Here is a 24227-nt window from a genome sequence, read left to right on the forward strand (position 1 = left end):
ATCTTTGAAGAGGACAACCTGTCAATCCCTGAGCTCCATCAAGCTCAGGATTGAAACCCCACCAATCCTCTCCTTGGAAAGTGCTACCTCCAAGAAATCCAATATAAATAAGTTTTGCCTACTGTTCAGCTCCGTGCTGTCTTCTCACCCAAGCAGAGGGAGCACCCTACCTAGGTTGTTTCCTCCCAATAAATATCTTGTGTGAGGTTTATTCTGTGTTACTTTATGGTATTCCTTGGTTCCCAATTGCCAGGGTATGTTTCTCTCCAGATATGCAAACTTAAACTCTCCCCCAAGGACTTCCAACCTCCAGATTTCACCCACAGAACACCAGCTTCTCCAATGGACCTCTGGGGTATTTGTTGGCTTTCAACTGCTAGGATACCTTTCCATTTCAGTTGTGACATAGCCTCAAACTCACAGAGATCTGCCTGCCTCTGCCTCTTGCATTCTGGGATTAAAGGTGTGCACCACCAATGACTGTGTGGGGGATCTTTTTAACAGTGATATAGAGAGATGTGCTGGGTCAGAGAAGGAAAGAGAAAAAGGAGCCTAGTGAGAGTATCAACTGTGTCACATATACAGGCTGTTCTTATGGGGGAAATGGAGGAAGCCTATAGTGTGGGAGGGATCCCAGGAGGATGATTGTGTAGAAGAGCAGACCAAGCTTAGATAAGTGAATGTTGCCTTACTTCTAGGAAACACTGCTTTCTCTTTGCTTGAAACATCTGTCCTTATGCCATGTCTGCATGTCCTCTCTCTTCTTATATATATGAAGGCAAATCCTTCCGAGCCTTCTTTGAGACTCACCTCTCTGCCCATTCACATAAGGGCTTATCAGCAGTCTTCATGCTTTACCTCCCCAGGGATTCTAAATCATTTCTGTGCTGAAAACCTGACTTCCACCCTAGAATCCATACTGTAATTGTTAATGCAGTCTCTCTGTATAATTCATCCCACTTTCAAACTCAAAATCCCGCTCCACCTTCCTGTGTGCCAAGAATGCAGGTATGTGCAACCACACTTAGCTCCACACAATAGATTTGGCCATGCAGGTCCCTCTACACAAATGATCTCTCCAAGTGTCCTTTTATATACCTTACAATTACCTGATACTTCACATATCCTTCACTGTATCATTTGAAGTCAATAAAATACCTTCTTCACCTGTAGTAACTATTGGCAGGATATAGTTTTGTTTTATAGGGTTAAACTCTGGTGGAAATTCTGCCAAAATCTTTATATAACCTTTACAATTCTTTGAGCTGGGTTTACTCCATTTTAGGACTTACAACAGTACATTGTAGGTACCATCAGCATGTAACCCATTGGAGAATTGCAGTTATGGCCTCTGTTCGGGGAAAATAATGGTTGGATAAAATGGGATCAGAAGCATATGCAAGGGACTGGCACCATGAAAAGTACAAGACTCATTATTCTTTGAGATGAATTGAAGGAGGTGAGGAGGGATGCTGGGCTTGTGTATTTGTGGGTTCATAGACAGTGGAAGGGGTGAGGGACAAGTTTCATGAAAAGTTAGAGGGAAGATGGTTTGTTGAGACTGATGGAAAGGAGTCTTATTTGGGGTTGAGCTGAGTAACAAAGTCAGTCAGGCTGTTGCAGGACCAGGCAAAGGGGAGGCCAAGACTTCTGTACAATGGTGGAGCTGATGTGGTCTCTGTAGATTAAGTGTCTAACCTGCTCCTGAAATCTGTCTGGTTTGTTATATTTCCCATTTGTTATAGGTATGGGATTGTTTAGGATGGCTTAGGTCTATGACCATTTTTACTTTACCTGTAAACTATGAAGTCATCCTATTTGCTGTGATTAAAATAATATAGTGGGATCTAAAGACAGCATGCTCATCTGGAAGGTGAAGGATGTATTGCATACATCCCTACATGATTCATGTTCCTCAGTAATTCCAGATAATACAAGGTTGAGAGAAAACGCTTGCATTTCATTTTTCAGAGTGAAAATATCCATATTTCTTTCAATAAAAATTAAAATATGTTTATTTGAGGATTTGTGAACATGACAAACTATGAACTTCAAAGTTTATTCTTCAGGTTCTGACAATACACTCACCTTTTCATTTTAAACGTTGCTTCGTTTACCAAACCTCTGAGAGTGACCCACCTAGAGCATGATGTGTCCCACCAACCAAAACAGATACACACACACACACACACACACACACACACACACACACACACACACGCTCGCACACACGTACGCTTGAACACACACAGGCATGCAGAGAGAGAGAGAGAGAGAGAGAGAGAGAGAGAGAGAGAGAGAGAGAGAGAGAGAGAGAAAGAGAACAGGTTTCCATTTTTACAAGGAATGGTCACATCTTTGTGAGATGTGACTCTCAGACCTGGCATGGTGCCAAGTGAAGTATTCAGACTGAGGGAAGGGTTAGTTGAGAAGGATTTCAATGCCATTTCTTTGGAGAGCAATATAGTATTGAACTCATGCAAAACAAAGTGTTACCATTTGCTCCTTGTATATCTATGCTTCAGGCAGAACAGAGGCTAGTGCATGCCCTGCCCCTGAGAACATGCTACTGTTATTGTGAGTGTGAGCACACTATCTTTCTAAGGCAGTCATGCCCACCCCCTCTTGTCTGATAAGTATCACTATAGGTGGCTGCAGTTTCCATTGTGAATCGAGAACTTGTGGAGGAAGAATCTGTTATTACAACAGTCAGAATCACTGTAGCACAAGATATCCTATCTCTAAATTCCCTGTGCTAGATGGAATCCATGAGTTATTTTCTTGTTTTGTTAATAATAAATATATTCAAAACCACCTATGCTTCAACTGCTTTCTCAGCTAAGGACTTAAGTAAATCCTTATAGACTGTGGAGTTCATGAAGCGGGGATAGGAGTCTCTGTGCATTAGGGTGTAGATCTGCAGTTGAGCGTCATCGAAGATGTGTTGAGATGGATCCACCATGTTTCTGTTGATAACCTCTCGCACTCGGGAGTCCAGGCTGACCTGTGGAGAGAAGCAGCCGCTAGTTCTCATTGTAAATCCATCCAGATTCCCATCTTATCTTTCTTCCCCAAGGAAACAAGGTGTTCTAACAGTCTGAATCCTAACGGTCTGAACTGCTGAGAGAAACTTTCAGGTGAATGAAAGGGAACTCTAGAGCTTCAGGAGCCCCAGTGGCTCCTGGAAGGCCAGGGAAGCAGATTGCTTGCCCAAGACCAGAGGACTCAGCTGGTCATATTGAAGGGTCAACTTACTATTTCTTCTCAGGAATGTTGGCCCTTTAGAAAACCACACACTGCTTCGCTTCTTTTAAATGCGTGTAGGATGGCCTTTGAAGACAGAAGGCAGCGTGCACAGACTCATCCCTGCTAATGAAGGTAAAAGCCTGGGCGCTGCAGGCTTCTGCCCGATTAGAAGCTGGGCGTAGGCTTCTAGTGCCAGTCCAGGTTAACAGGAAGGCCTCTGTAAAGGAAAGTGCTCAAATCACAGGGCCTGAGAGCCAGCGACATCCAGGTTTCTATCCCTGCTCTATCTGTAGTAAGTGTGAATTCCTACTGGTGAACTTGCATCGGACATGAAGTGATGGTGGTTTCTAGGACTGTTGGTTTATGAGTATTTTTATTAGAAATAAAGTGCTTTCATATGTAGCAGAAGTGTAGCTTGGACATTATGCAGGTCCCCCAACAACTGGAGCTGGGGCTGTGTCTGAGTCTGTTGCCAGCCTGCCTGTGCATCCTGTTGCCCCGACTAGACCACCTTGTCCGACCTCAGTGGGAAAGGATGTACTAGGCTCTGCAGTGACTTGATGTCCTGGGAAGCTGGGGTGAGGAGGATTAGTGTAGGGGCGATACCCAGAGGGGGTTCCCCTTCTCCTTTGAGAAGGGGAGCGAGGAATGGGGGGAGGATCTGTGTGAGGGGGGTACTGGGAGGAGAGGGGAGGCTGATATTGGGATATAAAGTGAATAAATAAATAAATTTTAAAGAGAAATAAAGTGCTTGAAAACTAGCAAGCTCCTTCAATGGAGTCATCCATACTCCCAATTTAGTGAGCCCTGTGTATCTCTTATCTTCTTTCTCTTTCTATCTGTTCCCCCATACCCCGCAGTTTCTTCCTATTCCTCTCCGTCTCCTCTTGCTGGACAGTCTCACTGTACAGCCTTAAACTCAGTGTCCAGGGCTCATATGCTAGGCGTGCAGCACTCCTTTACCCCCACCACACTGGTCTATCTCCTTCCCCTCTGCTGTGCCCCGTTGCTGGGTCTGTGTCATTGGCCTTCTGGAGAATGCCTTCACCTCTCCTCACACATCCTTTGATTTGGCCAAAGGGTTCTTTCTAACATACAAACTCTATCCTGACACTCAACTAACTGTACCTGGCCCTGGTTCGTTGACTCTCTCAGGATGAAGTCCAAGTGTACCAGCCCCAAGGTTATGCTTTTGAGCCTAGCGTCATCTAATTCCTGTAATTTCCAGCTCCGTTTTACCGTTGAACCAGGGCATTTAGAGGAAATAACTGGAATTTCCTCTTCCCGGGCCAGCCTCGTCTCATCTGCTTTGTCTGATGACGTCTACTAGAACGTTCTCATAGGAAACCAGAACACTGTCTAGTGGGGAGTCCTGCCATAGCTGGTAGCTTTTACTGCAGAAAACTTAAAAATTTCTTTAGTTCTCAAACAAGGCACAGACAGTACCCCGCAGTGCAGGACCACTGGCTGCTGCCACGTTCACTGATCATGTACCACAACGCTCTCCCCCTCAGCTCAGCTAGCCCTAGCCCTAGGATGTTCTCATTTTCCTTGTGTTTCTGGTAATTTCCTTTTCATTATCCTTTGCCCATCTTCATCCTCTCTTCCTCATGACTTATTATACAACCTCTTGCTGAGAACGCCGGGCGATCACACCAGGGATGCTCCCGGGTTTTCCTGCCTCCCCGAGGTCCCTGACTCTAGAAGAGAAGCTCTGCTTTATGAACTGCAGTCTTGGCAGAACGCAGCAGCTGGCAATGATGGTGAAATTGGTGGTACAAGGCACCTGAATTAAAAATCAACCTAACTCTCAAGGCTGCAGATCGGAGGAACAAATGCTAAAAGGCGGAAACCTGCTTCACCTCACTCCTCTGGCATTTTGTGTGTCGTTTGGAAGATGCTATGAGGGAAACCTCACAGTTCCAGCACTCTGTCGGCAATGCTGTAACTAGAAAGACACGAGAAAAATTTACTCAACCTAGTGGGATAGTTTATTTATATGGTGCTGTGTTTTTAAACAACAGGAAGACTGGAGAAACCTGACTCAGCCTGTGGGCAGCCCTGGGTTCACCCTTAGTACTACAAAACAGAGGAAACCCAGTGTCAGTGTGAGAGCAGAGGGCTCCTCTGTGAAAAATGGATGATTATGGATTGATTTTCTAGGGAAAAAAGTGAAAAAAAAAACTTCATAGTTTTTCAGGGTCTGCTGGATGGTTCTGAATGCTATTGAGTGGGCAGAGCCCAGGACCATGCAAGAAGCAGGTGGCCAAGCACAGACACAGGCAATTTAGCAACGTCTCTAAGGAGACATATTCTATGGACACGCACCTCTTTCGGAGAGAGAATAGAAATGTAGTCTTCATATATTATCCTTGCTTTCTCCTCAATAGTGCTTTTATTAGCTTCCCTTTTCAGTTCCTCGCAGGCCATCCAGAAGAGCATGTTTTCCTCACTGAATTCTGTTCGAAGAAATTCCCGGAATGCATTTCTTCCAGCTGGAGTGACCATTAGGTTGTCAAAAGATTGGGCCCAGGCACAGACTTCTTCCAGAGTGGGCATGGGGCTGAGCAGTGGTCAGAAGGAAAAGGAAGAGGGCAGACGTTACCGATGGTGAATCCGACTGTGGTCAAATAGTTTTCCATCTCTGGTATAAAACACAAACATTTGGCCCTTGGAAGGAGAGCGCCATTTTTACTTCCTTAAGCCTTTGTCGAAACACAAGATGGCCTGGCTGGTGTTAAAGGCCCCACACCCAGTGCACTGTTACCTTTCGACCAACCTCACGACCATACTTTGTTTACATCCGGGCACATCTGACAATACTTTTAAATTACAGAAATGAAAAAAACCCTACAACCACCTGACCCCAAACCTCTCAATTATTCTTGACAGAACTAAGTCACACTTCACACAGGCCCCCCAGAACATGTAATGGCCACTAAATACTTAAGGTTCATGTAACATTTGCAAAAGAGAAAAGAATATACACGCTATAAATCCAAGCCGCGAGGGGACCGTAACAAAATGATCAGCAATGAATGTGCCCTTCGCTAGGACATCATTCACTAGGAGAAGCCACTCATCCTGACAGAAGGGCTGGACTTGACTTTGGGCCTACCATCTTTGAGGTTTTAACTGTATTGAGATCAGAGAAAGCATAAATAGTAGTGATCCCTAATATTTTGTCTTTTCATAGTCCCATATTTGTACATTTTCCTGAAGAATATATTCTTTGGCTTTAATTTTTTTTTTTTTATAAAATGGCCAACGGACTGTCTTCTGTGACTTGTTTTTCCCTCCTCAAGTCTCTGAGATTTACCTGCTCTGTGACTAGGACTCTGATCTCACTTTCTGCCTCTGTACAGATTTTTGGTATCACTGGTAATGGGAACTCTTAGATATCATACAGATGAGGAACAGTATACTTCTGAACTGCTTTGTGGAAGTGGTCGAGAAAACCTTATGGGTACAATGTTGACTCTGAATATACTGGTTGAATTGTGTCACCAAAATGCCAAAAAATATAACCTTAATTAGAAATAGTTCTTTGGGCTGGAGAGACGACTTAGCCATTAAGAGCACTGACTTCTCTTCCAGAAGACCTGGCTTGATTCCCAGTATCTACGTAGTGCCTTATAACCCTCCACAACTCCAGTTTAAAAGGGTCCAGTACTCTCTCTGACCTGCTGGGCACCAGGAACTCATATGGTGCACAGACAGGCATGCAGGCAAAACATATACCTGTATATCAAAAAATAAATTAATAAAAAGAAGAAAGAAATGGGTTGATGACACTCTGGATCTCGGATTTTTGGTCTTGGAACTGTGATATAAAATTTTTCTGATGTTTTAAGTTACCTAGGTTTGGGTACTTTTTAATGACAATTAATTTAGAAAGTTATTAACTACTCATCCAGTTTAGCAGTTGGTAACTCTTAGGACCTTTTTGTTTTGTATGTCTAAATTTCTGTTCTATATGTTAGTACCTCCCTCTTGTGCAAAAGTTGGATTTAGCTCAGTAATGATTAGTTTCTTTTCTTTTAAATCCTAAGGTTTTACCACACTTAATGGTGCATTTTTAAAATCTCAGCACTCAGGAGACAAGTGCAGGTGGATCTCAATGAGTTCAAGGACAGCCCGATGTACATGGGGATAGCAAGACAGTTAGACAGCTAGGGCTACATAGAGAAACTCTATCTTAAAAAAGAAAAAGAAAAAAGGAAGTAAATTAAAAATATTGATATTTATATTTGCAATATTGTTTTCTCAGCATCCCTTTGATATGATTACAATTTCATGTAGTCATTTCTTAAAACGTATTATGATTTATTCATTGAGGAAGTATAGAATTAGAAGTGACCTTAGAAATATCAGACAGAAGATTTTACCGTGTGTTCTTAAAACTCCTGACTTTGGTTTTAATTGTTTTGGGGCCAGGAGCACAATGATGATCCTGGAAATGTATTTAGATAGTTTACAAAGGTCAGACATAGATGATGTTGCACACATACAATTTCAGCACACAGGAGGCTATGGAAGAAAGGATTGTAAGTTCGAGGACAGCCTGTTCTACATAGTTGAGTCTCAGTTCAAAACAAAACTTTTTTTTTTTTTTTTTACAAGGGCTGTGATGAGAGCTCAGTGGTAGACAATTGCTTAGCAAGTACAGGCTCTGGGTTTGATGTCTGGTACTGTCCCAAACCTAAATAATACAAACAAAAAACAACCACAAGAATAGCAACAGCACACTTTATGAGGAAAAGCTTGGTCAACGGCTATAAATGTTTTTGTATGCTTGAGAATTTTTTTTCAGATCTCCAAACATAGTTTTTATACAAGATGTGCAACCCCTTTTAGCATAAACTATGGGCCATTAGTTTGTCTAATTCTGCATCCCTTAAGGATAGCCATGTGGTAACAGGTTTGGGCATTTTTCTACTCTAGAAACATTTGGTTACATGTTTAGGAACTATTACATTAGTTATATGTGAGTTCTTTTACCCTTAGCAAGCTAAATTCTTTAGCATTTCAGTAATGACTCACTCTCTCTCTCTCTCTCTCTCTCTCTCTCTCTCTCTCTCTCTCTCTCTCTCTCTCTCTCTCTCTTTCCACCCCACCTCTATGGAGTCCATTTTGTGGAAGTGAGTGTCAAGAAGCAGTATAGAATGGAGGGTAGAGGCAGACTCTGATCAGACTGTACATTGGAGTTTCTCCAATGCCATACTAGTCTGGATAAAGCACAAGTCATAATTTATGCTAATCAAGAAAAGGGGACTCTTCCAAGGGCACAGCTCGCTGAGGAGAGTGTAGGCTATGCCTGCTGTTCCTGGGAAGAGGACAGTCAGCAGAAGGCAGCATTGATCCTTGCAAATTTGGAGGCTGTGGACCAAATACTTAATCTAATGTTAAACTAAATCAATGTTTGGTGTGTTTTATAAAACAGTGGTGAAATGTGGTGGGAGAGAGCACCTCAGCCGGGCTCTGCCAAGGTGTCCCCTTGAAAAATCAAGCCATGTACAAACAGGCCTAGTACAAAAAGGAGTTTACTGGGGGAAGGGAGCCAAGGAGCAGAGTGCGGGCTCGGAAAGGGATAGAGGCAAAGGAAGAGGCACAGAGGACAGAGAGAGAGAGAGAGAGAGAGAGAGAGAGAGAGAGAGTGCAGTCAATGCAGGTGGGGCAGGGGGGAGTAAATGGAGGGGGGGAGTAGATTGGGGGGGGAGAGGAAGAGAGTGAGGGAGAGAGCGATTGAAAGAGAAAGAAACAGTCTTTAAACTCAAGCGAGGCTCACATCTGGCTGTTGTTAGGTAACCGTTAGGTGGAAAGTGGAGAAACTGCCAACAAATGTTATGTTTACCAAAAAAGTTGCAACAAATAGAATCACATGTAGTGAATGCAACTAAGTCAGTGTAACTAGTAACTAGTACTTCAGCCTGTAACCTCACGTGCATCTATGTAAGTGTAAGGTACCTGGTGCCTGAGGAGACCTTCAGTCAGAGAAAAGACTGTTACAGGCCCAGAGCTATGACTCCACAGTGAAGCACCTGCTTAGCGATGTGAGCATCTGCACCAAAAAGCAGGTCATTTTATCACTTTCTGTTTATTATTGGGTGTGACTTAGAAGGAAGCCAGGCCAAACTACACCGGCTATAAGTGCCCTGTTAGAAGTGCCTGGCTTCCTTTGATTGGGCTAGCTACAAAAACTATTATTAACCCTGCTTCACACACAAAATGGAGGTAGAATACGGCCGTTACTAAGCCAAGGCTGGAGGTTCAGATACAGCTTTCTGCACCCTGTGCTAATGCTTGGGATCCGTGGCCCAGGATATGGCGCCCTGGGGCCTGGGAGACACCTGCTACTTCCAACATAGTCATACGGGGCTGGGCGTGTTGCTGTATGTCCTAGACTTTGAAAACCTGAGCAAGTACAGACGAGGTAAAGATGAAAGGGAATTTACTTAACCTGCGCGGGGTGTCATTGTAGCTACGAAAATAAAGAAGTTAATATAAAGCTATTCAGACAACGCCATTTGGATGTCTGTTAATGTGTGCGGTTATAGAGGTGTAACATTAAGAACAAGTATGACGGGGCTGCAGAGGTGACGCCACACTCAGCACGGGCTACTCTTACACTCTAGTGATTGGTTCCAAGCACCCAACGTGGTGGCTCACAGCTTTTTGTAATCCTGGTCCTAAAAGACCCAACAGCCCTTTTTGGTATTCACAGGCACTGGGCATGCACCTAGTGTATGTACATAATACAAACATACATACATACAAACATACATGCATACGTACATGCAAGCAAGCAAAACACTCGTATACAAAAAATAAGTAAATAAATCAAAATAAGGAACAGATGTAAGCATAGTTAAAGGAAGATAAATCAATATGAAATTTGAGGTGAAATAAAATAAAGGGAAGAAATATAAAAATAAAAGGAATGCGAAACTGGGTTGTCAGGAAGAACAACTTCCATTTGTGATCCACCATTAGAACTGAAGAGTGGCTCGACGTTTCTTGCCTGTTATGAAATAAATGGAAAGGAATTCTGGAGGGGAAATTCGAAGCCACACTGAGACCTGATGTTACTCAACGGTAGTTATGGGGAAATGCCTGTGTTCTGTTGAAACTTACAATGTCAAAAGCAAAAGGGAGATGCGGGCATCTCTGTGACACTGTGAGCTAAGAAAATGCAAGAGTTCACCTTTCTTCACACGCTGGAATGTCTGTTCTGAGTTCGTGGGCAGCTCTTTGGGGTCTCTGGTCTTCTTGGTTTCTGACGGTGAGGCTGTAAGAAACAAGACAATTGTGTGTCGACTAAGATGTTTGAAGGGACATATGTCTTAAGTGGATATTTTAAAAGGCAATTTTAGATACTCAGACAGGATTGCATTGTTTAACAATGTGATCCTGACTGTTATTTTTAAGAGAACCAGAAGCTGACTGGAGAGATGGCTGGTGGTTAAAACACTTCTTGCAGAAAATCCAGGTTCAGTTCCCAGTACCCACATGGAGGCAATGTTCCAGGGGATTGGATATTTTCTTCTGTCCTTTGTGGACACCAGTCACACATGTGGTACAGTAACATATAAGCAGGCAGAACACACATATAAAAGTAATAGAAATAAATTTTTATTAATAATAAAGAAAACAAGCCAGGGATGGTGACACACACCTTTAAAACCAGCATTTGGGAGGCAGAGGCAGTGGGGAAGTAGGGGCTGGCGAGAGGGTAAAAGGTCCCACTGTTGAAATACCAAAATGCTCTACACAACCCTGTGAGGCAGACGACTCCTTCCTACCATCTGAGGAACTCTCAGTCTGTTTTCCCGGGCAGCTGGATCAGTACACACTCCTTCTGGAATGTCTGGGATCCTTTCTCCACAGTTGTTAGCTTGGTGGGTATGAAATGTTGAGAGACTTAGATTTGCGTTTTACCACAGACTGGTGGCCCGAGCCTCTTTCCATATTACTAGCTGTCACACGTTCTCTCTGAAGACCTGTGCTTTTCTATTCCTTGACATTAAATATCAGTTGATCTTTTACTCTCAAGATGTATGGCTTTATGTATCTTAAAGATTTTCTTTTGACGTACATGGGTGTTCTGCCTGCATTTGTGTCTGTGTAGCACATGCCTGGTGTCTGCAGAGGTCAGAAGAGGGCATTGGGTGGATCCCTTGCTTGTGAGCTGCTATGTGGATGCTGGGACCTGAGCCCAGGACCTCTGTAAGCCAGTGCTCTTGACTGTGGTAGCTTTATATATTTTATTTTATTTGCTTTGTGTATTTTAGGTACGAGCTCTAATGAGTTATTTTCATGGACTTTATATTCTTCTTCACTCATCATTTTAACAATAAATCTTTGGGACTTTTGAGGTGTTTTTTTGCAGCATCTAAACATAGGGAGGATTTTCTCTCTTCTTTTCCAAGTTCCAGGCTCTATCTCTGTGCTTCCTCTTGGCTGAGGCCCACAACACCATGGTAAACAGTGGGAGCAGCTGTGATGTCCTTGTCTTATTCTTGACTTTAGCTGGTAAGTTCCAGAATTCCAGCAGCTTAAAGTAAAGCATTGTTTCGGCACTGAAGAACAAGCCTCATGCTTCGTGCTTGCTGAGCTCGTGCTTTGACACTGAAAATACGTTTTTGCCATTCACGACTGAGTCTTTTTGTTTTGCTATGGTACTACTAGTGTTTCTGGTCATTTTTCCTATGTGTCTCCTTAACGCTTTATTTTATAAACAGCCTTTCTCCCTGCTTTTAGCAATCAGCCACTTCAGCTTTTGCGAGGGGATGGGGAGAGAAAAAGAGGGGGGGAGAGAGAGAGAGAGAGAGAGAGAGAGAGAGAGAGAGAGAGAGAGAGAGAGAGACCTATTTTCCTGTAAAGGCAAAAATCATTAAAAATTCAGGAATCCTTTTGAGTTATTTCTTTTATGACGTTAAAGCTAAAGCATTTCAATAAATAATGGTTTTTAAAAATGAAACAAAACAAAACAAAGAAATCCTTGAGAGGCCCTGGAGTTGCATCCTATCTGGGGGAGAATTTATCCCCCCTGACTTCCTGGCTTCTTGGTAAGCAGAACACACGAGTGCACAGTGGGTCTGAAAGAGCAAAGAGAAAAGGGGATTATGACTCTGACACAAGGCTACAAAGAGAATTGGAAGCTATACTATGAACTGAATAATGCAAAGTTTACTCACACTTTGACATTTTCCCAACTTAAAGGGGACAGCGCACTCCAATGGAAAAGCACAGAGGGCGTTCTTGTGGTTCACTTGGTGTCTATTGTGGCCGTTACCCCAGAGGACAGTAAAGAACACAAGCCAGAACCGTGCTTGGTATTACCTTAGCAACGCAATATAAGACGCAGAGGCTGCCTGTCACAGTGAGAAAGGAGGGGGACACCCTCCAGCTTACAGAAAAACACTCAAAGTTCATTACCTTTATTAGCATATTCTAATTATATATCCTGGCCCTTCGCACATGCGTGTAATGTATTCTAATCATATTTCCTCCTCAGCATCCCTTGTCCTCATCTTGCTCCCACTGACCCTCTTCGTCTTTGCAAGGAGTCCGTCCACTCGAATGCCCCTTTTGGCTTCTTGGTGGCCCAGAGAGTTACAGTTCCTTAGATAAGCATGGGTGAAGGGCTATTTCCAGAAACAATTCACCAGTAGAGCTAAAACGTTTATATTTTAGAGAATAAAAGTTCGAGTTCTTCCCTTTTTATTAGAGGACTAGAATTCTGAGAAAAATATCATTGGGCTTAGATAAATAATGCTAGCTCTTTTTCTAGAAACTTTGCTCTACTGTGTATACCAACACAGACATCTCTTAAAAGAATGCTGAGGGAAAAAAGTCAGGGAAAATTATGTTGTTTTCCACTGATGTAAAAACAGGACATTATAATTAGGGATAATTGTGAATTATGAATCCATTAATTTTGGGGGAAAATTCTTCTCAACCCACAAACTTTGTTGTGCACTCCTTCTACTCTTCAGAGAGAAGCTTTAAGCTTAAATTGCTCATCATTCTTGTCCGTAGTGATGCTACTACGTCCACCACGCGTTTGGATGTTGTCTGCCATTTTACAACATCCATTGCTCTGTAACTGCTTCCCCACTGTAGCACATGAGTTGAAAGCCACCATGAGGCATGGATCCACTGACTTCCTGTGTGTGAACTGGGGAACTAGTTTGCATTTTTCTTATGGACACTGATGCAACAGCAAATCCCCACAGATACATTCTTCCTGCGTGGGCTTCACGGTGTATTAGGTGGTCTTCAGGCACATATTTAGAAGGGCGTATATTCAACCTGCCTTTTATTTTTTGAGACAGGGCTTCTCTGTAGTCATGGCCATTCTGGAATTCTGTATGTAGGTCAGACTAGCTTTGAACTCTCGGAGATCTGTCTCTGCCTCCCTAGGGGTTGGTATTAGAGATGTGTCCCACATATCATGTTCGTGTTTGATGGCAGGAACACATATAGATTATCTTTTCTGTATCATTTCATTGGCCTGTTTTTCATTTGGTGATGATATTGTCCTGAAACTCTTCGTATATTCTGGATATGAATTCCTTATTAAGGACACTGTAATTGTCTAAGTATGTTTTAGCTTTTTTTCTTCTACTGCCTATCTCTCTGTGTGTGAGCATGTGTGTGTATGTGTGTGCAAGTGAAGGCCAGAGGACAAAATGAAGTGGCATTCTTTAGGAGCTACCTACCTTGGGTTTTTGTTTGTTTGGTTTGTTTTTTTTGAAACAGAGTCTCTCATTGGTTGAAGATAGGCTGGCTGGTTGACCAGTGAGCCCCAAGGAACTGTCTGCCTCAATATCCTCAAAGCTGTGACACAAGTCCCGGATTATAGCTATGCCAAATTAGATTCTTTTCATTTCTCCTCCTCCTCCTCCTTCTCCTCTTCCTCCTCCTCCTCCTCCTCCTCCTTCTTCCTCTTCTCCTTCTTCTCCTTCTCCTCCTCCTCCTCCTTCTTCCTCTTCTCCTTCTTCTCCTTCTCCTTCTCCTTCTCCTTCTTCCTCTTCTCTTAAATCTTTTGTTTTTTAAAAAATCTTATTTTTTAAAGCACATTTCAATTTATTTATTTTATGTTATGTGCATTGTTGTTTTGCCTACCTGTATGTCTGTGTGATGGTGGCTTCCTAGCTTTTCCCTGCAACTGGAGTTACAGAGATTTAGGAGCTGCCGTGTAGGTGCTGGGAATCGAAGCTGGGTCATTTGGAAGAACAGCAATTTCTCTAGCCCCAGGGGATTTTTTCATTATAGCTACTGTTTTTATTTTCAAAAACTAACCTTTCTCTATTGTAGAAGCTAGAGGGGCAAGGACACTACAAGAAAACCCACTGGATCAACTAATCTGGGTCAATAGGAGCTCACAGAGACAGAACCAAGTCAGGAAGCCTGCATGAGACTGGTCTAGGCCCTCTGTAATGTGTTATGGCTGTACAGTTAGGTCTTCTTGTGGGACTCCTGACAGGGACAGAGCAGGGGGCTGGGTCACTGCATCTAATGCGATGCCATGTTGGGTTGATATCCAGGGGAGGACTGCCCTTTTCTGAAAGGAAATGGAGGTAGAGGCCTGAGAGGCCTGGGAGGAAAGGAGAGAAAGAACTGCAGCCTGAGTATAATAAGATGGAGGGAGGGAGGAAGGAGGGAGGGAGGGAGGGAGGGAGGGAGGGATAGAGAGAGATAGAGGGAGAGAGGGAAAGTATCCTTTCAGTATCAAAGTCATAAAGACACTGTATTACATTTTCTTCTTGGCCTTTAAACCACTTGGAATTTATCTTGGGTCTTAGTTTATTTTGTTCCCGAGATGAGGACTTGAGGGGCTGGGGAGATGGCTCTGTGGTGAAGAGGACAAGCTGCTTTTCCAGAGGACTTGGGTTTAGTTCCCAGCATCCACATGGCAGCTCATACCTGTCTGTAGCTCCAATTCCAGGGGATCTGAAACCTTCACACATACATGCAGGCAAAACACCAATGCTCATAAATGAAGATATAAATAAATAAGTAAATAAAGTAAATAAGTAAGTAAATAAGACGAGGACTTGATGTGTCCCAAGGCCTCCATCTCTTGTATTCAGGGGCTCGGTCAAACCTCCTGCCTCAACCTCTCAAGTAGCTGGTGTGATAATTTTACACACCCTGCCTGACCTTGCTTCTCATTTCAAGGTAGATTTGTATATAATATGTATATAATGTATATATAAATCTTCTATGCTTGAATACCAGTGGGTGAAGGCTCTTGTAGCTGGGAACTTAGTTTGGAAGGAGAGAATCAACTCCAGAGGGTTTTTTTTTTTTTTGACTTTCATACGTGGGCTGTGCCACACAAGCCCACATATACATATCATGTATGAGCAATGCACCTACATACAATGATGATCACGATAGACTTGAAATTTTTAAGTGATGCCAAGTTTGGCTGGCACTGAGCCTAACCTTATGTGCCAATAACATGGATACTTTGCATTCTAGCCTCAGTGTCTCTCACGTCCTTCTAGATTTCTCCTTACTAAGCAATGTGGACCATATATTTTTTAAAAATTTCTGTGCCCATTTTAAGTACATAGTTTGTCATTTATCTTTATCAAAAAAACAAAATTAGCAACATGAGAGCAAAAGCTGATAAAAATCCAGGCATCATAACCCTCATTTTAAAGATACATCTTCAATTCCAAATCCTCCACAAAGCCGTTATATAAAAACGAAGGTCTTTTTAGACATCTATGCAGTGTTTCTACCCTAATGTTACCATATGCTCATAACCGTTTTACACGTTCTCTAGTTGCTGATCTATGCTAGCCTTGTTTGAAGTGTTGGTAACTTTCTCAACAATTAGATGGGGCCATTTACTACGTATATATGCATTGATGTGTTTCACAGGCACCCAGTAGCTGATTAAAACAGGCCAAATATGGTACATGCTTGTAATCCTAACGTGTGGGGAATAAAGACAGGGCAGGTGGCGGCGGGGTTCTGTATCAGGAGTTTAATGCCCTCCTTGATCACAAACAATGGTTCTGGAAGCATCCAGAACAAGGCAAATCAAACCTCACTTAATGGACGTCAAAGGCTGCATTCAAAGGGCCCCTCCCAGTCAGCGCCTTAGCAAAAAGCTCCCAACTTTACCAAGAACAGCTGCAGCAGCAGCACCAGCAAAAGCAGCAGGCATTGGAGCCTCGGCCGCCCACGCCCTGCTGCTGGCTTGGGACAGAGCCCTGCGTCTCACTTCCGCTGCACATCTGCCGCATCCGCATTTCGGTCTGCTCAGATTCCACAGGCTGCAAAAGAAAAGGAACGATTGACCCGGATGTAGTGCTCTTGTGTCTTAAACTCACGGTTTCATGTGGTTGGCTCACAGAGACGACACCACGTGATAACACCCAAGTCGTTTTTGCCGACTGGTGAAATGTGCTTAGACTCTGATGATACCTTATTTAGCAGAGTTAATGGAACAGGGTGTGAAGTTCCAGGAGTAAAATGGAGAACAGGTTTGACCTTAAGGAGTTTACTAAGGGAGATAAATGAGTATATAGAGGTCACTGTTAAGTTACAACCATGGAAGCATTTCCCGACTTCAGGTTCTGTCTGGACTGAACCACAGCAGATCAGTTACAAGGAACAGTACAGCCACATTGCCCGGGAGCCTGAGTATAGAGATGGATGGATGTAATCTATACCAAAAGGGTCAGCCACACTAACCAGGCCCCCTGAAGAACACTGAGAGGAGGTGGTGGTATGTGGCTCAGGTCTAAAGCCAGACCCATGCACCCTATTAGCATCTCCAGTAGGTGTGTGGTGTTTGATAAAAACTCTATCTTCCCTCTATCAGGATAGCACTGTAGCAATTGCTTGGGATTTCCCAGGAAGTCAGATTTAAAGCCAGCCTGGGGCCTGCCCGGTTCTTGGAGTGACCTGTCCATGGGCTCAAAGCTATCTAACAGATCTATGACCTTCAGCCTGGAATTTGTTATTGTCGTTGAAGATTAGAAAATCAAGTGACATGTGGGCATACAAACAGAAATGTGCTATACTCAATTTTGATTTTGATAGATATCACTCAGTTCTTGATGGAGCTAATTGAAAGCTAAAACATGACACACACACACACACACACACACACACACACACACACACACACACACCCCTTAAGTAAAAATTTAGAATTAAGTACTAGATTTGTTTATTCCTTTGAGTGTGATATAACCCTATATGAAATTGGATTCATTCATTCATTCATAAATGAGGTCTTGCTATGTTCTGCCCCTGAACTCTTATGCTCCTCCTGTGTAAGCCTTATTTATGGAGAATGGCATCTGGGTTTCTTTTAATTAGCTTAGCATGTAAGCTTTAGGATAGCAAAAAGAGAACTAGCAAACGGCTTCCTGACCCTTTATATTCACAATACCCAGATGCTGCTCCATAACTCCTTATCCTGGACCAAGTAGGTCAAGGTTCACAGCCTGTGTAGACATCTTTGTCAGAAAGAAGAGGCAGAGATATTTGCCAAATTCTTTATCGTGTTCTGTGGGTACCACTGAGAGATTGTTTCAAGACAGAAAGATTCTCAAATGTCCCCAGGGTAGAAACACTGGACATCGGGATCTCAGCTCATCTGTGGCATTGCAACAGAAACATGGACCAACAGTGGTTTATTTCACTCCAGCACACTGAGGCATAAGGATAAGCCAGCACAATTCCTAAAGATGTTTGTTCAGAGCCAACCTCTCCAGACAGCCATGTTCTAAGCGATTTTGATACTACTCTTGGAGACAATGAGGAGGATGCACCTTTCTCTGAGATGCTTGGCAGGTGTTCAGCATCAGCTAAAGCAGTAGAGAACGTGGTAAAAATTAAATTCAGTGTTGATATGTTCTTATTTTAAGCATTCCTTCCTTATTTATTTTCCTGTAAATCAAGAATAAAACGTTGGTGGGTGAGGCACTCTGACTTTTCAACAGATGTAGACTCTCTACTGTGCCCTGGACGCCTCAGCCAAGGACTGTCAATCAAGTCGTTGGCTAAATCACCCTTAGACTTATACAATCAACTGTGAAGACGTTGCTTGAAGAAACTCCTAGGGAGCAACCACAACTTCTTGCTCCTTCTCTTGAGGGGCCGGCCCCAATGAGACCGGTTTCTAACAGTTGGTACTGGATTGTTTGCAACTACAAACCTGACAAATCCTATCAGGGAGCATGCCCCTGGTGGCCAGGCAAAGGGACTACTGTGACTGGTGCAAAAGGGACAGTGTTCTGATTGCTGGAAAAACAGACCTTCGTGTACTTGAATGATTTGCTGTGACTGGTGCCTATTATCTCTCCAGCAACTATTTAACCCTGCAGGTCAGCTCACCAAGAGATCCAGAGGAAACCCCCCTGTGCTGTCTCCCCTGTGGCAACAAAAAGCCAGTCTCTTCTTGCCTACTTTTGGGAGACCGAGGCTGAGCTGGTATAGTAAGGAAGGCAGCAAGGGCAGCAGAAACAGTGGAGGAGCAGTGGCACGTGAGGCAGAGACACAGGAACACCACCCTGACAAGCAGCAGATGTGGAGCAACCACAGGCTGGGCCAGAGAACACATAGGCTCCTCACGCTGACTGCTCCAACGTGGAGAGAGCTGCAGGAGCAGCTGCAGACTGGAGCAGAAGCAGCAACTATAGCAGTCGCCATAGCAACAGGAGGCAGTTAGATATTGCAGAATGGCAACCAGTACATGAATAAGAGGGACAGAAGAAGAACAAGAAGAGGAGGAGGAGGAGGGAGAGAAGAGGAGGAGGGGAGGAGAGGAGGAAGAGGGAGAACAGACGGAGGAAGAGGAAGGAGGGAAGGATGAGAGGAGAGAGAAGAGGAGACTGAAGGATAAGAGGATAAGAACTAGAGAAGAAAAACTACAGGCTGTGGCAGTTAGAAAAGTTCAAAATTTCTGTCAAGCTTTTGGAACCAAGGGTCCCTGACACCCCTGGCCTGGGTCCTGTAGCACTAACAGCTGAAGAATACTGAGGTGCCAGACCTACACGTGTGCTGTAAAACTGGAGGGTTCTGCCTACTGATGCTTCTGCCTGTCTGTTGCACTGGCTCCTGTGAAACATGGAAAGGTACAAACACTGTCTAAGCTTAGTACAACAAAAGCTCCCTTCACTACCCCTGACCTGTAGGTGACCAAAAGGACTCTAGCCAGCCACTCACTGCTATTGCCTCATTTTTTAAAAGCCTTAATAGCTTTGTTTGCTTTCTAAGACAGAGTCGTTTCGACCACTGTGAGAACTGAGGTTATTGCCTGGCACAGTGTGGAGGAGATCGGGTTGACTTAGTTCAGAGTAATCATGGAGAAGATGGAGTAGGTGGTAGCATCCTTGGTGGATGAGGCTGGATGCAGTGAGTACCATCAGCAAGCAGAGGAGAGGCTCAGGGAAGATCTTTGCTTGGACACCTTTAACAAAGACCAGATTGTTCGGATTACTGAAGGCTGCGAGGGAGATGAAAAGGCCAGAGCCCAGTAGTTACCCCTAAAAGGTGAGCCACTTGGTACAGGCCAACTGGCAAGTGGGTGCCTGCATCCTATATGTGGTGGTTTGAATAAATGTGCTTCCTCCATAGACTCATGTGCTTGAATGCTTGGCCCTTAGGGAGGGGCACTATTAGGAGGTGTGGCCTTGTTGGAGGAAGTGCGTCACTGAGGGGGTGGGCTTTGAGGTCTCCTATGCGAGAGCTATACCCACTGTGGAACACAGTCTCCTGCTCCCTGTGGATCAAGATGTAGAACTCTCAGCTCCTTCAGTACCATGTCTGCCTGCAAGCCGCCATGATGATAATCGATTAAACCTCTGAAACTGTAAGGCGGCCCCAATGAAATGTTTTCCTTTATAAGAGTTGCCTTGGTCATGGTGTCTCTTCCCAGCAATAAAACCCAAACTAAGCCGTCATCGATGAGAATCATGGGCAGGAGGCAGAACTTCTGCCAAGAAGCACTGAACACCATCATGGTTCACCATGGGTCTAATTCATGATTCTAGCAGAGAAAGGGATGCCTGAGAGTTTACAGGCCCTCATACTTTAGTATCCACAACGCTGATTGACTTAGTTGGTACATGAAATACCAATTCATAAAAAATTCTTTGTTTTCTTTGCACAGCTCTTGCACATTTTTATAGACTTACTCCTGAATGATTTTCAGACAGTGTTGTTGCTTCAGTAAGTCACTTGTGTTCTACCTATTACCTCTCCGTGTTTTCTTACTAGTTTTTGGAGTTTAAGAAAGTTAATAACACTGTACTGTTCAAGCTGATCTAATGGCTTTAGAAGTCCCTTGGGAGACTCTAATTTTCCACATGATTGTACCACTTGTCTCTCCTGATTTTTTCAAAGGTATGAATATCTGTCTCATTTTACTCATTAAGAAATATAGAAAATGTGGTAATCTACACAATGGAGCACTACTCAGCTATTAAAAACAATGACTTCATGAAATTCATAGGCAAATGGATGGAACTAGAAAATATCACCCTGAGTGAGGTAACCTGATCACAGAAAAACACACATGGTATGCACTCATTGATAAGTGGATATTAGTCCAAAAGCTTGAATTACCCAAGATACAATCCACAGACCACATGAAGCTCAAGAAGAAGGATGACCAAAATGTGGATGCTTCAGTCCTTCTTAGAAGAGGGAACAAATGTATTCATAGGAGGAGATATGGAGACAAAGTTTGGAGCAGAGACTTGAAGGAATGACCATTCAGAGCCCGCCTCTCCTGGGGATCCATCCTATATACATTCAGTCATCAAATCCAGACAATATTGCTGATGCCAAGAAGTACATGCTGACAGGAGGCTGATAGATCTGTCTCTCCTGAGAGGCTCTGCCAGAGCATGACAAATACAGAGGTGAATGCTAACATCCAACCATTGAACTGAGAACGGGATCCCCGTTGGAGGAGGTAGAGAAAGGATTGAAGGAGCTGAAGGGGTTTGCAACCCCAAAAGAACAACAATACCAACCAACCAGAGCTCCCAGGGACTAAACCACTATCCAAAGGCTACACAAGGACAGACCTATGGCTTCTGCTGCATATGTAGCAGAGGATGGCCTTGTTGGGCACCAAAGGGAGGAGAAACCCTTGGTCCTGCCAAGGCTGGACTGCCCAGTATAGGGAATGTCAGGGTGGGGAGTCAGGAAGGGGTAGGTGGTTGGGTCGGGGAAAGGGGATAACATTTGAAATGTAAATTAAAAAAACTAATTAAAAAATAAGAAAAAATATAGAAAGTACCAGAAAGTAGAAATACTGTTGCACGTTTGACTTTTTCTTGATCATATATATATATATGTATATATATTCACTTATATGAATATAAAATATATTTAATATATTGTTCAGATGACATTTCTCACATTGTATTAAGGGGCATATCTGTATTTTCAGTTGTTGATTCTGTACTAGCAGAGAGCTAAGTACTGGCAGAATTTTGGTATTATCATTTCTATGGCCCATCACCGGGTTTTGTATTTTGTAAATATCTGTCCTTCCTTACAAAGACAAACCTGGAGATGGGTCAGAGGTTGCCTTGCTTCAGATTGATTATGATACCTGACATCCGCACCTAGAGCAGGACACAGGGAGGAACAGACATAGACTGGTGCAGAGAAAGGTATGGGGCTAGCCACACAGTAAGTCATAGGCTAGAGTGGGGTGAAGTTTAAATGTAGCTGGGAGGCTGCCCCAGCAAAAGGTCTAAACTTTAAACTTACTTAGCAGTGTCTGTGTCTTATTTATACTACTGGTGGGTCTGATAAAGTCCCGTTATATACATGCATATATGTATATATATATAGTTAATATGTATTATATATATATATATATAGACACATATATAACATATTTATGTGCATATGCCAGCATATATAGCATGTATGTCTGTGCATCACCTGGGTGCCTGGTTCATGAGGAGGCCAGAAAAGGCCCTGAGACAATCTTATGGGGACATTGTCTCTATTTACAATCTGTCTTCCTGGATAAGTCTAGCTTTATATCAAGTTGACAGAAATAACCAGGATGCTGCGGCTTTCTCTGAGCTCACTTACTGTATAGGGCAGTCACACAATGCTAAAGTTTCTTGCTCCATTTTCAATACTGCCTGGTGGTTACACTCACTTTTACCTCTATGAGGTTAGCTTTCTTTAATTTTTTTTGATTTATTAATTTTGTTGGTGGTGGCTTTTTTGAGACAGGGTCTCTTTGTGTAGCCCTGACTCTCCTGGAACTTTCTTTGTAGGCCAGGATGTCCTCAAACTCATAGACATCTGCCTGCCTGTGCCTCTCAAGGGCTGGGATTAAAGGTGCGGCTCAAGATTAGCTTTCTTTCTTTCTTTTTTTTTTTTTATTCTTTTTTCCGGAGCTGGGGACCGAACCCAGGGCCTTGCGCTTGCTAGGCAAGTGCTCTACCACTGAGCTAAATCCCCAACCCCCAAGATTAGCTTTCTAATTTATTCTCCCACTTTCTCAGTGTTTTGTGTCTCAGTTATGTCTATGGAGTTTTGCTTTAGAATCAGGACCTACTTCATCTCCCTGTGTTATTAGCCCTTCTTACGACGTTTCCCAGAATTTGTACATATGGTCTGTCAATTGTTTTACCTTAAATCATACATAATAAAATGTACAGAAAAAATGTACATGAATACGTAGATTATTTCTATAAAATTGCTAACCACTTGTCAAAAATTCTCAGTGAGTGGGCATGAGTTTGTTCAACGGCTACGTGCTAAAATGTGTAGAGGTCGTTTATACTATACCCAGCTGACTTGTGGCGAAGTGTGAGAGCCAAGTCAGAAGCTGGAAGAGGTGAAAGGACGTGAGTGTTCGAAGGAGAGAACGGCAGGACTAGGGAAGGCTCAGGCCTACAGTGCTTACCTAACGCTGGCACTGGGCGCTTGGTTTGATGTTTACCTGGAGAACAACAGCAATGACAAGCAGCAAACACTGACAACTGTCTAACACATGCACCCTATCAAACTTATTGACCTAGCGGAAATTTCCCTTAATAAAGTTTTTAAAATTTGAATTTTATTAAATTTAGGCATATGACTTAAGAAGAAAATTTTAGCATTTTCTTCATTAGACAGTGAAGCAAATCATACAAACTCAGTTCTTCATGTTGAGTCATAAGTACTTAAACAAGAAAACTCTATTTTAGGGCTTTTAATATGTATTATTCTTTTGTTATTTGACTGAAATGGACTTGGCGACATTTTATGAAAGCGCTTTAAAATCTACCCACCTATCTACCAACCTGTCTACCCACCTCTCTCCACTGATCTATAGATCCTCCTATCTTTACCCATCTACCTACCTGGAGGTTGATGTCGTTATGCAGGTGAAGGCAGACAAGATAAAATGAGGCCTGTCATTGGATGAGGAGGGAGGGAGAAGAGGAGAGAGGAAGCCCCGGAGGGAGGGGGGGAGGGAGAGGGGAGGAGGAGGAGCTGGAGAACATGGTAGCAGATGTTAAGATTCTTCTCTGTACATAGATACAGGTTGATATGAATATTTCTAAGGGATGGGTGTGTACAAGATTGTGTGCTGTCTAGATGAGCAAATTATATCTTATCAATCGGATCAGAGGTTATTGTGTGGTATGTTCTTTCACATGGCAACTTAATTGAGTTCAAGAGAGTATAGTGGCGGGAGGCACTGAGCCGCCTCAGAACTGGGATGTGTACCTGGCGCAGTAACAACCTGCCCTGGGAGCTGGGTTGCTGCCGGCTCAGAGAGTAGCCATCAGCAGTTTGAGATGGGTGGAGCTTAGCAGGTGAGATGCTTTTCTGACTGAGATGAACGTATTCCCCCAGATGCCCTGTGGCCCTATGGTGCCAGCACTACCGTGAGATGAAAGAAATTGTTTTTCTTTTTTACTGTAACACCTAACTATCATTTTTTATAAGGCAATTATTTATTCTTTGAAGATTTG

The 24227-nt window shown here is 43.2% G+C and overlaps 1 protein-coding gene across 2 annotated transcripts in view; it reads right to left on the reverse strand.

The window, feature by feature from the left end:
- Nucleotides 1–2274: 2274 nt before the first annotated feature.
- Rgs20 (regulator of G protein signaling 20) overlaps nucleotides 2275–24227 on the reverse strand; it is a 113153-nt gene continuing 91200 nt past the window's right edge. For both annotated transcript variants that reach the window (XM_032906417.1, XM_032906409.1), the window contains 4 exons: nucleotides 16393–16544; nucleotides 10451–10534; nucleotides 5575–5809; nucleotides 2275–3004 (listed from right to left, as the gene is read on the reverse strand). In XM_032906417.1, the coding sequence (XP_032762308.1) occupies nucleotides 2816–3004; nucleotides 5575–5809; nucleotides 10451–10534; nucleotides 16393–16544 (660 nt within the window). In that variant the 3' untranslated portion in view covers nucleotides 2275–2815. The remainder of the gene's footprint in view (nucleotides 3005–5574; nucleotides 5810–10450; nucleotides 10535–16392; nucleotides 16545–24227) is intronic.

The sequence above is a fragment of the Rattus rattus genome, chromosome 1 (assembly GCF_011064425.1).
Source record: "Rattus rattus isolate New Zealand chromosome 1, Rrattus_CSIRO_v1, whole genome shotgun sequence".
Lineage (NCBI taxonomy): Eukaryota > Metazoa > Chordata > Mammalia > Rodentia > Muridae > Rattus > Rattus rattus.